Source organism: Salmo trutta, chromosome 10, assembly GCF_901001165.1.
Source record: "Salmo trutta chromosome 10, fSalTru1.1, whole genome shotgun sequence".
Lineage (NCBI taxonomy): Eukaryota > Metazoa > Chordata > Actinopteri > Salmoniformes > Salmonidae > Salmo > Salmo trutta.
Window position 1 is genome coordinate 3,984,469 of NC_042966.1, and position 17,056 is coordinate 4,001,524.

The 17,056-nt window shown below is 41.6% G+C and overlaps 1 protein-coding gene across 1 annotated transcript in view; it reads left to right on the forward strand.

The window, feature by feature from the left end:
- The first annotated feature begins 8,441 nt into the window (after positions 1–8,441).
- The window catches only part of LOC115200971 (calpain-15-like), a 78,841-nt gene continuing 70,226 nt past the window's right edge, over positions 8,442–17,056 (forward strand). Inside the window, exon 1 of the mRNA XM_029764136.1 lies at positions 8,442–11,227. Coding sequence (XP_029619996.1) covers positions 11,049–11,227 — 179 coding nt within the window. The 5' untranslated portion in view covers positions 8,442–11,048. The remainder of the gene's footprint in view (positions 11,228–17,056) is intronic.

Below are 17,056 nucleotides of genomic sequence, written 5' to 3' on the forward strand. Positions count from 1 at the left end.
AATACAAGTGTGCCAAGCTCGTAGTGTTATACCCAAGAAGACTCGAGGCTGTAATCGCTGCCAAAGGTGCTTCAACAAAGTACTGAGTAAAGGGTCTGAACTTATGTAAATGTGATATTTCAGTTTTTATTTGTAATGTATTTGCAAACATTTCTAAAAACCTGTTTGTGCTTTGTCATTATGGCTATGTAGATTGATGAGGGGAAAAAACGATTTAATCAATTTTAGAATAAGGCTGTAATGTAACATTTGGAAAAAGTCAAGGGGTCTGAAAAATGTCCGAATGCACTGTGTGTGTGTGTGTGTGTGTGTGTGTGTGTGTGTGTGTGTGTGTGTGTGTGTGTGTGTGTGTGTGTGTGTGTGTGTGTGTGTGTGTGTGTGTGTGTGTGTGTGTGTGTGTGTGTGTGTGGTGTACAATACCAGTCAAAAGTTTGGACACACTTACTCATTCCAGGGTTATTCTTTATTTTTTATTAATTTCTACATTGTAGAATATCAGTGAAGTTATCAAAACTATGAAATAACACATATGAAATAATGTAGTAACCAAAAAAGTGTTCCTTTAAGATTGTTGGAAAAGCATTCCAGGTGAAGCTGGTTGAGAGAGTGCCAAGTGTGTGCAAAGCTGTCATCAAGGCAAAGCGTGGCTACTTTGAATAATCTGAAATATAAAATATATTTTGATTTGTTACACTTTTTTTGGTTACTACATGATTCCATTTCTGTTATTTCATAGTTTTGATGTCTTCACTATTATTCTACAATGTAGAAAATGGTAAAAACAAAGAAAAACTCTAGAATGGACTCGGACACTACTCACCCGAATATTTCTATACTTTTACTTTTAGATTTGTTTGTATTGTTAGATATTACTGCACTGTTGGAAGTAGGAACGTAAGCATTTCGCTACACCAGCAATAAAATCTGCTAAATATGTGTATGCGACCAATTTGATTTGATTTGAAACTCAGAGACACACACACACACACACACACAAACAGACCCCTGGATTTCCTTTTTCCTCCAAGCAGCTAGCCTAAATTCTTTCCTGGAATTATTGTAGAGGCTGTCACTTCCACGTGTGCTGGCTATTAACAAGAATATGTCAGAAGCATCCCTTTGCTGACTAGCGGGGTCACAAGCTGTCCCCAGTCCCACGTAAACCCAATATAACATTCATATGTAAAATATTTGGCTTCATGAACCATGCCATTCTAGACTTCATAGCCAATGTAAGTAGACCTATTTTGTAGTGAGAATGGACTTGTAAACTGTCTGTAGTAGAATTGTTTAATAGAAGTTCCACGCAGGAGCGCCTAACCAATTTGCCATGCGCTTTTTCCCGTAGCATTGTCATGACAACAGTGTGCACCTGGAGCTGCTGGCCTTTGAAGACGATACACACACTAAAATCCGAAATAAATTATTGCTGTGTTTCGTTGTTTGGTCTAAAAAAACATTGGAGCAATGGCTACTATTTAAATGTATGAAAAGCGAAGCATAGCTATAGCTCTGGATTGTCAAACAAAGGCAGAACAAGTGCACTGTCTTTCCAAGTGACAAGCACAATAAAGAACGACCAAATCCGATTTCATCACATACCTTCTTTACAAAGAGGTCTTCCAATCCAAGTAGCTAACTCCAGACCGTTTTGGAATGTTCGTTTATGTAGGCTACTTTACAGAAGCCGAAAGATTCTAGGACTATTATTCAAAAGACTGTACAAGTCAAATAAATATCCACTGTAGAATAGATGTCATATTAGTCCCCAAAAGTACATGTTACATAACCGACGTGTGAAAATCAACAGTCTAACTCTCAGCAAAGTATATGCCGCTATTCTTGATCCCACGTTTCACCTCTGAACGGGTTGCTCGCCCCGCCTCACTCACTTCACTGGAAATCCTCCTAAACAACGATGTTTAATCCCCACCGCTCAGGGTCACCATATGCACATTATCTCAAACCATTATTTAAATGTTTTAATTGCCTTGCCCACTTGACCACGTGCCATTCTAGTACTGAGAGAGGGTCAAGAGATGTACGTCAGATTATTCATAGTTCAAAATGCACAATCAATGTAGAATTAATATTATAGCCCCTGTTCAATCTCTCATGATACACTTCAAAGTCATAACTCTGACGAACATAAATAATTATTTGAACCCTCCATGGTTCAAACACACCGAGTGACATGTCAATGCAAAAGCTCTGTGCAGTAGTTTATGCAAGGCATTTCTTTGGTATATGATGATAGCTTAGAAAACCCCTGCATTATTGATGTATATAAACTGTTTATGTTAGATATCCTCTAATATATTGTAAAAACAAATACATAATATGACAAATGTGGCACTGTAATAAAGTATAAGCTACACCCACAAACAATAAGTCTACCCAAGCCTACCCCACTGTTTGCATATTTTGCATTACTCATCTCATGTATATACTGTATTCTATACTATTCTACTGTATCTTAGTCTATGCGGCTCTGACATTGCTCATCCAAATACTCATATATTCTTAATTCCATTCATTTACTTTAGATTGTGTGTATTGTTAGATATTACTTGTTAGCTATTACTGCACGTTGGAGCTAGAAACACAAGCATTTCGTGCAATAACATCTGCTAAACGCGTGTATGCGACAAATACAATTTGATTTGATTTGAAAAATATGACGCTAAGAAATTCATACTTAAAAGTTAAGCTCTGTTTATGTTTTTCTTGTAGAGGCTACATGTTCATCTTGCTGTTACATGTTTGGCTACCTAATCCGAATGCCAGAACTGAAGTCCCTTCTGGGGGGAGAAAAAGTTGTTCTATTGTATTCTATATGCGTTTAATGAGTTGGGAAAAGCGTATTTCTTAAATCTAATGTCCTTTACCCAGATCAGTTGGTTTTCTCGAAAGGTGCACGTTTGCGTAGTGCCGCTAGATGACAGCAGATGTCTACAAAATAATAAGATTAGGCGGGACAGTTTATTTTGGCTTTGTTTCTGCGACGCTGTGATATTCATATAACATAAAATAAATGGAATAGAAACAATGGAAAAGAAAAGAAATTCTACATTTGACTGGTATTCGTAAAACGTGTGTATGTGAGTTTTTGTTTGTTTTTGATGTTTTGTGTGACTATTGATAGGTTGTGTAAACTGTTGTTGCTTAATAAATTAGATGTAGGCTACCTGTATCAATAGTCAAAATAAAATAAATTGTAAAACAAGAATAAGTGATATCAGTATGCATAATGTGCTTAATACAATAATAGAAAAACATATTTTTGAGATCTAAACTTCATATACAGTGATATTTTTTTTTAAATAAAAGGTTGTCAAATTCAACTAATAAATTGTGTAAAACAATTACAATAGATTTGCAATGCACCGTGGGAAACGTAGTTCTTATGGCCATATTCCCGAATGAATTATACGCATACTGAACTTGCTTTGGCCCCTTGGAGATTCCCTTCCTGGGGTGTTTGATGTAACGTAGGCTACATGATGACTGTATTCAGTACCTAACCTAACTCAATGAATGATAAATGAGAGCTAGTAAAACAAATAGCTCAAGGATACACTGGAGTGAGAAGGTAATATTGAATAGTGTACTGATGTTGCCAGCTAACGCTCGTCAAAGTGCAATTTCTGAGATAACTTCTCATTTGGCTAATACAGAAAAGTAAATACGTTCGAAAATCAAGAAAGGACCAGCTTGTCCTCAACCTTACATCACCAGCTACGCGTTTTGAGGTAAGAATCCTTTCGACATTGATTGTAGAATCAAAAATAGAAAACCTGTGACAATATCGATTATGTCAATATATATTCGCGGTATACGGTTGTCTTTGTTTACAATTGTCACCCGGCTTCCTTGTCTCCCGCGTCATCCCAGTATGGGATTTCTTGCTGCTACATTGTAGGTAAACTGACAAACTCGTGCCGCTTTCCTGTGAAACTTTGTTGCGAGTTGTTTTATTTTGCCGCGGTAGGAACATGATGACAGTTGAACTAGCCATTGCTCTCTAGCTAACCCTCATGGCTGTGAGCAACATAGGATATGGTTAGACTGTCTGTCTGCCTGCCCTGTATGACTAGTCTAGCATGCCATAGAGAAGAGTAGAATAGACTAGCCTATAATTCATTCCTAAATGCTAAATGGAACTAAAATGTGACATGGCCTATGGAAGAAACGTTGTCAAATAAATGACTGTAATGCTTTCCCAATATGTATGTGTCTTGCACTTTAAAACTGATGTTTAAAGACTGCACTGTAGCCATAATACTTTGTCTACTGAAAGCAGCTTTCTGGTTGTGTGCTTGGGAGATGAGGATTAAAAGCACTCCTTGCTTTAGGGAACATGACAATCACTCCTATGACAAAGCTTGTGTTATACTTCACAGTCAGGACAATATTCCATGCTGGCAACCTAAATGTAAATCATATTGATGCCATTTGCCTCACTGGGTGGGGACAGATTGTGCTTTCGTTTGTGACTACTGAATGAACCAAATCTCTCGCTGGAACTGACTCTCTCTCAAATGCACACTCTCTCTGTGTCTCTTGCTCTGCCTTGCTCTGTCTCTGTCTGAGACCCAGCTGGTCTGCCTCACTGACAGGTGTCTACAGGAACAGGTGCATTGTAACAAAGGGTTACAGTTCTGGCTGTGTGTGTGTGTGTGTGTGTGTGGTAGTGGGGGGGAGAAAGATCATGCTGGGTGTGTTTTTTTCTTTCTTCTTCTAATCAGCAATGCTGTAGATAAACCGAAGGGTATTCGATTGTTGGCTACTTGTCATCTGTTAAGTGTCAATGTAATGTTGCAACAGACTTGTAGGCTTACTAATGCCAATGCAATGTGTTCTCAGAGTTTATCTTTGTGCAATTGGGGAAGTGTGTTGTGTAGGCTATAGCTTTTGATCGACACAAATGTCAGTATCATGTTTTACATACAGTTGGGCTTTGCTATGTAAATGATCTAGTATTTGACAAGTCGGACCAGTTTGGGTTCTTCTTTCAACACGTGGCAACAGGAAGAGGTCTTCCACAGAGGCCCACACACAGAGAGAGAGAGAGAGAATTACTGTCAGCATCAGACAATGATGGGCAAGCCGAGTCACCACTCCCTGTTCTATTAAACCAAAAATATAATATTAGGATGAGCAATGTCAGAGTCCAGAGTATATATATATATGTATATTGTCACGTCCTGACCATAGAAAGATGTTATTTTCTATGGTAGAGTAGGTCAGGTCGTGACAGGGCGGTCTTCTAGTTTAGTTTTTCTATGTTGTCATGTTCTAGTTTTGTATATCTATGTTGGGTTTTGTTTGGGATGATCTCCAATTAGAGGCAGCTGGTCCTCGTTGTCTCTAATTGGAGATCATACTTAAGTAGGTTTTTTTTCTACCTGGGTTTGTGGGAGATTCATTTTGAGTAGTGTATGTTTCACCTCTGTGTCATGGTTTGTTGTTTTGTCATTCAGTTTATTTATGTATTAGATAGTTTCACAGTATAAATAAAATGTGGAACGACACACACACTGCACTTTGGTCCGCTCCGTCCTACGACATCCGTGACATATATACACTGCTCAAAAAAATATAGGGAACACTTAAACAACACAATGTAACTCCAAGTCAATCACACTTCTGTGAAATCAAACTGTCCACTTAGAAAGCAACACTGATTGACAATAAATTTCACATGCTGTTGTGCAAATGGAATAGACAACAGGTGGAAATTATAGGCAATTAGCAAGACACCCCCAATAAAGGAGTACTTCTGCAGGTGGGGACCACAGACCACTTCTCAGTTCCTATGCTTCCTGGCTGATGTTTTGGTCACTTTTGAATGCTGGCGGTGCTTTCACTCTAGTGGTAGCATGAGACAGAGTCTACAACCCACACAAGTTGCTCAGGTAGTGCAGCTCATCCAGGATGGCACATCAATACGAGCTGTGGCAAGAAGGTTTGCTGTGTCTGTCAGCGTAGTGTCCAGAGCATGGAGGCGCTACCAGGAGACAGGCCAGTACATCAGGAGACGTGGAGGAGGCCATAGGAGGGCAACAACCCAGCAGCAGGACCGCTACCTCCGCCTTTGTGCAAGGAGGAGCAGGAGAAGCACTGCCAGAGCCCTGCAAAATGACCTCCAGCAGGCCACAAATGTGCATGTGTCTGCTCAAACGGTCAGAAACAGACTCCATGACGGTGGTATGAGGGCCCGACGTCCACAGGTGGGGGTTGTGCTTACAGCCCAACACCGTGCAGGACGTTTGGCATTTGCCAGAGAACACCAAGATTGGCAAATTCGCCACTGGCGCCCTGTGCTCTTCACAGATGAAAGCAGGTTCACATTGAGCACGTGACAGACGTGACAGAGTCTGGAGACGCCGTGGAGAACGTTCTGCTGCCTGCAACATCCTCCAGCATGACCGGTTTGGCGGTGGGTCAGTCATGGTGTGGGGTGGCATTTCTTTGGGGGGCCGCACAGCCCTCCATGTGCTCGCCAGAGGTAGCCTGACTGCCATTAGGTACCGAGATGAGATCCTCAGACCCCTTGTGAGACCATATGCTGGTGCGGTTGGCCCTGGGTTCCTCCTAATGCAAGACAATGCCAGACGTCATGTGGCTGGAGTGTCAGCAGTTCCTGCAAGAGGAAGGCATTGATGCTATGGACTGGCCCGCCCGTTCCCCAGACCTGAATCCAATTGAGCACATCTGGGACATCATGTCTCGCTCCATCCACCAACGCCACGTTGCACCACAGACTGTCCAGGAGTTGGCGGATGCTTTAGTCCAGGTCTGGGAGGAGATCCCTCAGGAGACAATCCGCCACCTCATCAGGAGCATGCCCAGGCGTTGTAGGGAGGTCATACAGGCACGTGGAGGCCATACACACTACTGAGCCTCATTTTGACTTGTTTTAATGACATTACATCAAAGTTGGATCAGCCTGTAGTGGGGTTTTCCACTTTAATTTTGAGTGTGACTCCAAATCCAGACCTCCATGGGTTGATAAATTGGATTTCCATTGATTATTTTTGTGTGATTTTGTTGTCAGCACATTCAACTATGTAAAGAAAAAAGTATTTAATAAGATTAATTCTTTCATTCAGATCTAGGATGTGTTGTTTAAGTGTTCCCTTTATTTATATTTATATATATATATATATATATACATATTTATACCCCAGACTCCAACATTGCTTGTCAAAATATTATATATTGCTTAATTCCATTATTTCACTTTTAGATTTGTGAATTGATAGATATTGATAGATAAGTATTTCACTACACCCGCAATAACATCTGCTAAATATGTGTATGTGACCAATAAGATTTGATTTGAAACTATGAAGAAGAAAAAAATATGTATATATACAATACCAGTCAAAAGTTTGGACACACCTACTCATTCAAGGGTTTTTCTTTATTTTTACTTTTTTCTACATTGTAGAAGTATAGTGAAGACATCAACACTATGAAATAACACATGGAATCACGTAGTAACCAAAAAAGTGTTGAACAAATCAAAATATTTTAGATTCTTCAAAGTAGACACCCTTTGCCTTGACAGCTTTGCACACTCTTTGCATTCTCCCAACCAGCTTCATGAGGTAGTCACCTGGAATGCATTTCAATTAACAGGTGTGCCTTGTTAAAAGTTCATTTGTGGAATTTCTTTCCTTCTTGAGCCAATCAGTTGTTTTTTTCTTAATACATGATTCCATATGTGTTAATTCATAGTTTCTCTTCACTATTATTCTACAATGTAGAAAATAGTAAAAATGTAGAAAAAACACTTGAATGAGTAGGTGTGTCCAAACTTTGGACTGGTATGTGATGCATAGACATTATGGACAGTATGTGGATAGAATATTTAGTATATCTGTAGAATACATAGAATATACAGCAATAGTTGAATAGCACATAGTATATAGATATGAAATGAGTAAAACTGTGTGTAAACATTATTAAAGTGACCAGTGATTCCATGTACATAGGGCAGCAGCCTCTAAGTTGCAGGGTTGAGTAACCGGGTGGAAGCCGGACAGTGACTAAGTTCAGGGCAGAAGCCAGTTAGTGATGCCTATTTAACAGTCTGATGGCCTTGTGATAGAAGCTGTTTTTCAGTCTTCCTGTCCCAGCTTCGATGCACCTGTACTGACCTCTTCTTCTGGATGATAGCGGAGTGAACATGCCATGGCGGTTGATGTCCTTGATGATCATTTTGGCCTTCCTGTGACATCGGGTGCTGTATTTTTTTTATTTTTCCTTTATTTAACTAGGCCAATCAGTTATGAACAAATTCTTATTTGCAATGACGGCCTAGGAACAGTGGGTTAACTGCCTTGTTCAGTGGCAGAACTACAGATTTTTACCTTGTCAGCTCGGGGATTCGATGTCCTTGAGGGTAGGCAGTGTGCCTCCGGTGATGCGTTAGGCAGACCGCCAGTCATGAGTAGCCTAGCCTACTGCAATTGACTTATAACAATACAAATAGGCTACAGTATTTGTATAGTATTTATCCGTTTTGATCTCTTGAATGCAGCCCTTCGCGTTCTCTGCCCAACATACCAATGCGCATGCGCGCTGCTGACTCGCTGTAATCCTCTTTTAGGCAGAGATTGCATCTGCCTCCACTGCATTTATCAGAGAGGGAGAATTAAACCCCATGGGGAAAAATATATAAATATAATGGAAAACAGCCCCCGGTGCAAAGACATTCTGTGGGCCCAGGATAGAGCATTGCAGTATCGGTAGTCATTTATTTCTGAAGCGACAACGGGGCCGAAACGAGGATGTCTCATAGAAGTCAACGAGGATCAGCGTCATAAAACACCGGAATTATGAGATGAGCACACGAGAATGGACCGGGAGGAATAGAGTGGAATTTGCGTTTAATATCCATTCTGGATGAGACTGTTTAGTTCAAATGTCACGTTTTTAATAGCCTGTTATGTCGGCTCAGTCCCTTCCCTCAATACCATTTAGTCAGCTCCAGAGTTAGTCACTGGAAACTGGCAGCTTTCTACAATTTTAGCCTACATGGTTTATTCTGAATTCGCCCGTTTTGCAGCTCTGGCACCGACGGTAATTCGATACATTGTTAAATGTTTCTGCACGCATTTGTAGGCAAAGCTTTACCACATTGTAGTTCGCTACATTTTAATAAGCAAGGCTGTATTGGCATAAACAAAATATGTGTCATTATCAATATTGGCGCGGCTCATCTGATAGGGACGGGTAGCCTATAACTATGAGCCATTGTAGAGACTTGAGCTTTTTTATGGCGATAATTCATATAAGGGAGATTGAATAATAGAAGTGAAGTAGCCTATTGTAATATTTTCGCGTGTTAGAGGCACCAGGCAGCCAACGGTTGTTGTCTTATTTGGAATTAAACATGCATGTGAATATAAATAGACCTCACGCCTTCGTTGGACTCCTCACCCGGAATGCACCATCGTAGTTCCCCTGGCATACCAACTCGCTATGACAGGTTAGCACACACAAAGCCTACTGTACACACAGATGAACCACCAGACCGGCCGTATCATCAACGGGATCATCAGACTGAAGTAAAGCTCCGAATAGGCTACCCGACATCTCCCGTGTTGTAACCGGGCCGCACCGGCCAAGGACTGCAGACCATAAGAAGGTTGCACTTGTCGAATATTTATTAGAACTTCTCTGTCAGTTGGGACTGGGAGCAGTAGCCTATTCCAATTTTCATTGTGGTCCGTTCGTGTTCTACACTGCACTCTATGTGCAGACACGTTGTCTTTGGGTTGCGTTCAATTTCGAAGTTCATGTTTGTTTTAATGTTAAAGTAGCTAGCTGTTCAGGACATTGTTTCAATCAGAGTTGCCAGTTGTGAATAGTGCGACGTTTCAGCCACCAAGAAATGGTGGTTCGAGTATTCTGCTGTTGTAGCTGTAGGCAAGTGTCAAAATTTGAAGGATGAGCCTTGGATATTCGATTCAGAGCTTCAGTCAGTGTGGCAGCAGTGCCTGCACACAGAATCACTCACATTCTGAGACTGCTTCTCAGATAAACATTACAGTAAAAAACAATACAAAACGAAATTATTTTTTTATTTTGGTGTATTGAGTTAACAGCTTATTTAAAGCCATATTAAAAGTATGAAAGTATTTGAAAATAGCAAAAGAAATCTAGGTTATCCATGTCATGGTTTGGTCTGAATTTGACAAACTCATTCTGGCTCAAGTGCTAAAAAAGAAACGCCCCAGACATCTGCCAGTCACTTTTCAGTTCCTATTTGGTTCTGTTTTTTTATTCCTGTTTTGTCCAGCACAACAAAAACAGTCGAGTGCCTCAACTGTGCCATATTATCTCAGAGATGTTGATTGACGGAGGACTACGTCATCTCTGTGTGTGCCACTTCCTGTGTCCATGTGTGACAAAGGGTTCAAGCATGCTGGACCAGGTATGAGACTGCACATGCCACGGAGGAACACTGCAGGTTGTGCAGACAACATGGCCCTCATAGTTAAGAAGGCTATGACAGAGAGAATTAGTACACACTTCAGAGAAGAGAGGAGTATGTGAGTTATTTTCCCACAGACTCAGTCCCACATTGGAATCAATGCTCGGGGCAACCAATTACAGTTTTGATTGAACACTTCTTCCTGCTCGCTGTGGGAAATCCACCCTGATCTGGACTTTGAGACTTCCACTTGTTTTTTGATTACTCCTGATATCCTCGTTATTGCCTTTTCCATTCGATATTTTTGGATATAGCCATCTTCAAGCACATTTGGAGTCACATAACAGGATGAAATCTGTCCCTTTTTTAAAAATAGTGGTTGTTTCGAATCGTGCCAGTTGGAAGTTTGGCAGGACTAAGAACACATGAACAGGGTTTTCATCGTGCCTAGACTACCTTTTTCTCCTATCCCCACCCTCAAACTGTAATCCTGAGACTGAGACATAAGGCACTGTCACTCCTCTACTCCCTGTCCCACACACTTTGCGGGTTCAAAGGGTGAGTACCCCAGTAGACTGAAAAAGTTGTCGCCGTGGCGATGGGGAGTTCTGCCTCCTCTCTCACCGCAGAGACCGAGTCGGACCACGGGTTCCGGAGCACCCCGTACCCTTCGTCGCCTCCTATGGGCTGGCTTAGGAACAGCCACAGCAGCCCAGTGTGGGGCACCACCTTCATTACGCGCCAGCAGCAGCCACCACTTCCATACAGAGAGCGCAGGTAAGAGCGAACACCTTAGTCCACTGCACCTGGGCGACAGGGCCAGACTGGTCAGGCCTGTTGATGGCCAGCAAGCAGAGAAATGGGCCATGCTCTGCAACACTAGGGGTTGTATTACACAGGGATTGTTGTCACTGGGAGCAGTTAGAGCGAGCATAAAGGACAGATGGCTTTGTTGTGCAGATCGCGATATTGTGATAGGTGTTGTGTGTTTTATTTGAGTGGTATCCTAAGGGTGTTTTGACATTTTTAGTGTGGCAATTCTCAGAGCTCTCAGATCCACTTTAAATCGGACACCAGCCGCTGCCTTAGACAAGATCTACTGTAGACTATTATGTCATATTCAAGCCTTTTCAATGAAATCGCTTTATATGCACTGACAATATTATAGTATCATTAAATCTTACAAAATATTATTAAATCAAAAGTATAATTCCAAATTTGATCTAAACAAAGTTCCACTTTGATATTTTGATATCCAATATCATATCCAAAATCCACTTGTGCTGGATTTGTCATCTGACAATCCCACCTCTTAGTACCTCCTACAGCTCTATGTGCCGAATTGGATTGGTGTACCAAGTTGATTCCACCCATGGAGTGACCTAGGCATGAGCGACCCAGGCACAAACTCTCTCGCTGGGTTGATTGGGGAGCTTGTATCGTGGCAAATACTTTGGAGGGCGACCAGACCAGAAGACTTTTGATTCCATGCATCGTCTTCGCTTGAGAACACGTGATACACTGGGCTCTGTTTGATGTCTGTCAATGTGCTGTCCTCTAACAGATGGCCGCCGCTGTGCAGATGGCAGAGTCCTACCTGCAAACTGACTGACCGCCTAGTGTAATTAATAGTGTTGTAGTCTATAAAACCTTGGAGGATTCTCCAATCTCATTCCACATTCCGTTAGCTTAGGGGGGGGGAAGAGGCCTGGTCATTTTCTGAGAAGGAAGTGAATGTGAAACCGGGCGAAGCATTTCTAGGTGTGAAATAGGTTTGTATGTCAGTTCTCCGGGAAGGAATAACAGTGGAGCTGCTAACGGCTTCCTCCTCCGATGTATTGAGGTTATTGCTGAGTCACTACAGGCATCAAGTCCAGTTGTTAGGTATTGAGTTTCAGAAAGCCTATCAAATATCCTTACAATGGATGGCATTGTTTATTCAGCGTGGGCCTCCTCTATCTCTCATCTCTTGCTACTATTGTCTGTACTTTGCAATTGCCCCTCAGTTAACAGTCAAACTTTAGAATCTCTTGGAGAGGTCTTGTAGGGTTCCGATTTAACTGTGCATAAGTTAGGTTGTGCCTGCTTGGGCTGAAGGAAGTGCCTGTCTTTATTATTAGTAGGCCTATTTTATACGAGTAATGATAGAAAGTCTAGTTTCCTCTGCCAGTATCGGTTTGCATCATCATACACTGAACTCCTTTATTGTTTTGGGAGACCCTCTTCCGCTGTGTTCATGTGCATCCCCATAGCAACAAGCCTCTGTCTCCATCACCAATCAGACTCCAGCCTCAGTCAGCTGAGCTCATAATACATGAATGCACATCTCACCACACGTACAACCACTGCTTTTGGTAGCGGCGAGGGTCTGCTTACACACACACACACACACACACACACACACACACACAACGCACTCACACACAGATCCTCTAATGACACGTCTTTTAGGAGTGATGTGCAATGATGCTTTGAGCGTACCCCCGCCCTCTCTTTCACGCTCACACACACTCTCACCCCACACACATACACACTTCTGCGTGAGTCTAACGAGGTTAGGCAAGCCTAGCTGAGCCGTGACAGAGCATGAAATATAGAAACAACAGACTGCTGTGAGCTCAGTTTAAGTTTGGTGATTCATGGTGAGGGTTTACTCCCTTAATATAGGCCTAGTGTCTTGTTGCACCACACTGAACTCTTTCTCCGGCTGTTTTTCCCAGCCCCTGAAAACTGGCAGTATGTCCTGTCCTTGTGTATCTTTTTTATTCAGCTTCTCCCAGCAGTGACTCATTGGCCTTGGGAAGGGTCTGTGTAGTGAATCAGTATTTCTTCACTTCACAGTTTTAGGCTTGCTCAAGAAAGCAACCAAACATGTAAACTAGCTAGGCCTGTCCTTCATGTCTTAAAGTAATGATGGACTGTTGTTTCTCTTTGCTTATTTGATCTGTTCTTGCCATAATATGGACTTTTACCAAATAGGGCTATCTTCTGTATACCACCCCTACCTTGTCACAACACAACTGATTGTCTCAAACACATTAAGAAAGAAATATATTCCACTAATAACATTTCAACAAGGCACACCTGTTAATTGAAATGCAATCCAGGTGACTACCTCATGAAGCTGGTTGAGAGAATGCCAAGAGTGTGCAAAGCTGTCATCAAGGCAAAGGATGGCTACTTTGAACAATCTCAAATATAAAATCTATTTTAATTTAACACTTTTTTTGGTTACTACTTGATTCCATATGTGTTATTTCATAGTTTTGATGTCTTCACTATTATTCTACAATGTAGAAAATAATACAAATAAAGAAACACCTACTTATTCAAGGGGTTGTCTAAATTTTGACTGGTACTGTATGTTCCGTAGATATTTCTGTTTGTATCTCTAACACAAACAGGTGTGTGTTTTAGACACAGGCTATCATGGAAACAGGTCTCTAACGAAACGTAAACATTTACCATTGCCCGTAGCCTATATCAGTTGTGAAGAATGTTTTTCCTCTTTTTGTGATGCTTCCAGGAAATGCTGAAGTGTGTTATCTAATAATAAAGCCTGATACCAGGCTGATCTTTCAAGGTAGTTTCACATAATCTCAGGGCCAGCCTTTTTTCCATTCTTTTCCCATAAGTGCAACTCGGTGGTTATATGCTGTACTGACTTTATGGCCAATTCCCCCGGCCCCTCCTGGAGTTCCTGTCTGCTGGACCGTGGTTGTTTCCTATTGCAAGCGTCTGTGTTTGTCCAAGCATGATGGATATGAGCGTTTACCATGGCTCCATTCCATTGGCTGTTCTCCCTCTAATTGGATTAAAACTGATCCACATGGATTTGGCTAGCATGCGTTGTGTCTGTGTTTATGTCTGACTTATTTCAGTGTATCTTCCCAATTAGGTCTATTGCCTGTCTGATGGGCAGGCCACATCGGGACACTGGTCTTGAAGTGATCACAATGGATTTAGCACACATGCACAGTTTTGTGATGCATTGTTGTAAGTGGATTGACACACCTGAAATATTGGTATATTTTCATTAACGCCATCTGTATTATGATTCTAGAGTTTCCTCCCTCTTTCCATCGAGATCATAACATACAGTACCAGTCAAAAGTTTGGACACACCTACTCATTCAAGGGTTTTTCTTTATTTTTACTATTTTCTGCATTGTAGAATAACAGTGAAGACGTCAAAACTATGAAATAGCACATGGAATCATGTAGTAACCAAAAAAGTGTTAAACAAATCGAAATGTATTTTATATTTTACATTCTTCAAAGTAGCCACCCTTGCCTTGATGACATCTTTGCACACTCTTGGCATTCTCTCCACCAGCTTAACCTGGAATGCTTTTCCAACAGTCTTGAAGGACTTCCCACATATGCTGAGCACATATTGGCTGCTTTTCCGTCAATCTGCGGTCCAACTCGTCCCAAACCATCTCAATTGGTTTAGGTCGGGTGATTGTGGAGGACAGGTCATCTGATGCAGCACAATCACTCTCCCTTTTGGTCAAATAGCCCTTACACAGCCTGGAGGTGTGTTGGGTCATTGTCCTGTTGAAAAACAAATGATAGTCCCACTAAGTGTGTCTTGAATTCTAAATAAATCACAGACCATGTCACCAGCAAAGCACCACACCGCCTCCACATGCAGAGATCATCTGTTCACCTACTCTGCGTCTCACAAAGACACGGCGGTTGGAACAAAAATCTAAAATTTGGACTCAACAGACCAAAGGACAGATCTCCACCGGTCTAATGTCCATTGATTGTGTTTCTTGGCCCAAGCAAGTATCTTCTTATTATTGGTGTCCTTTAGTAGTGGTTTCTTTGCAGCAATTCAACCATGAAGACCTGATTCACAGTCTCCTCTGAACAGTTGATGTTAAGATGGGTCTGTTACTTGAACTCTGTGAAGCATTTATTTGGGCTGTAATTTCTGAGGCTGGTAGCTCTAATGAACTTATCCTCTGCAGCAGAGGTAACTAGGGGTCTTCCTTTCCTGTGGCAGTCCTCATGAGAGCCAGTTTCATCATAGCACTTGGTTTTTACGTCTGCACTTTAAGAAACTTTCAAAGTTCTTGAAATGTTCCGGATTGACTGACCTTCATGTCTTAAAGTAATGATGGATTGTTGTTTCTCTTTGCTTATTTGATCTAAAAATATTTGGCATGGGTCCTCAGATCCTCAAAAGGTTCTACAGCTGCAACATCGAGAGCATCCTGACTGGTTGCATCACTGCCTAGTACGGCAACTGCTCAGCCTCTGACCGCAAGGCACTACAGAGGGTAGTGTGTATGGCCCAGTACATCACTGGGACAAAGCTGCCTGCCATCCAGGACCTCTACACCAGGCGGTGTCAGAGGAAGGCCCTAATAATTGTCAAAGACCCCAGCCATCCAAGTCATAGACTGTTCTCTCTACTACCACATGGCAAGCGGTACCGGAGATCCAAGTCTAGGACAGAAAGGCTTCTCAACAGTTTTTACCCCCAAGTCATAAGACTCCTGAACAGGTAATCAAATGGCTACCCGGACTATCTGCATTGTGTGCCCCCCCAACCCCTGTTTTACGCTGCTGCTACTCTCTGTTTATCATATATGCATAGTCACTGTAACTATACATTAATGTACATACTACCTCAATTGGCCCGACCAACCAGTGCTCCCGCAAATTGGCTAACTGGGCTATCTGCATTGTGTCCCGCCACCCACCACCTGCCAACCCCTCTTTTATGCTACTGCTACTCTGTTTATCATATATGCATAGTCACTTTAACCATACCTACATGTACATACTACCTCAATCAGCCCGACTAACCGGTGCCTGTATATAGCCTCGCTACTGTTATTTTTCACTGTCTTTTTAATGTTGTTTTTATTTCTTTACCTACTTATTGTTCACCGAATACCTATTTTTTTATTTATTTTTTTACTTATAAATTACACTGTTGGTTAGAGCCTATAAGGAAGCATTTCACTGTAAGGTCTACAGCTTTTTTTATTCGGCGCATGTGACAGGCAAAGGATGGCTACTTTGAAGAATCTCAAATATAAAACATATTTTTATTTGTTTAACACTTTTTTGGTTATTACTTGATTCTGTATGTGTTATTTCATAGTTTGTCTTCCCTATTACTCTACAATGTAGAAAATAAAAATATAGAAAACCCCTCGAATAAGTAGGTGTCCACAGTTTTGACTGGTACTGTATGTTCCGTAGATAAATTACTGTTTGCTTATCCCTGTTTGTGTTAGAGATACAAACTGCCACCACTCTCAGAATATCCTTCTCCAGCTACTCAGTTCAACTCAATCTCCAGTATTGCTGGATAGAAGGTAATGCAGAGTGGAGACTTTTTATGGGGAAATTATTTTCACTGATCATTTGGATAAATGTTTAATTTAGGGGGGTAATAGCTGTGAATAAAGCTCTATTTTGCTACTCCCCATTCCGCAGCACCTTCCTGGTTGAAGGACATGCTGTGTCAGCACTGCCACTGCCTGTGAGGCTCGAGTACCCGTTAGAAACATCAGATTAGCAGTGCAGCGTCACGCGATGCCTGCGCCCCTGCCACCTCTTCTTTCTCCCGAAAGCCAGGGC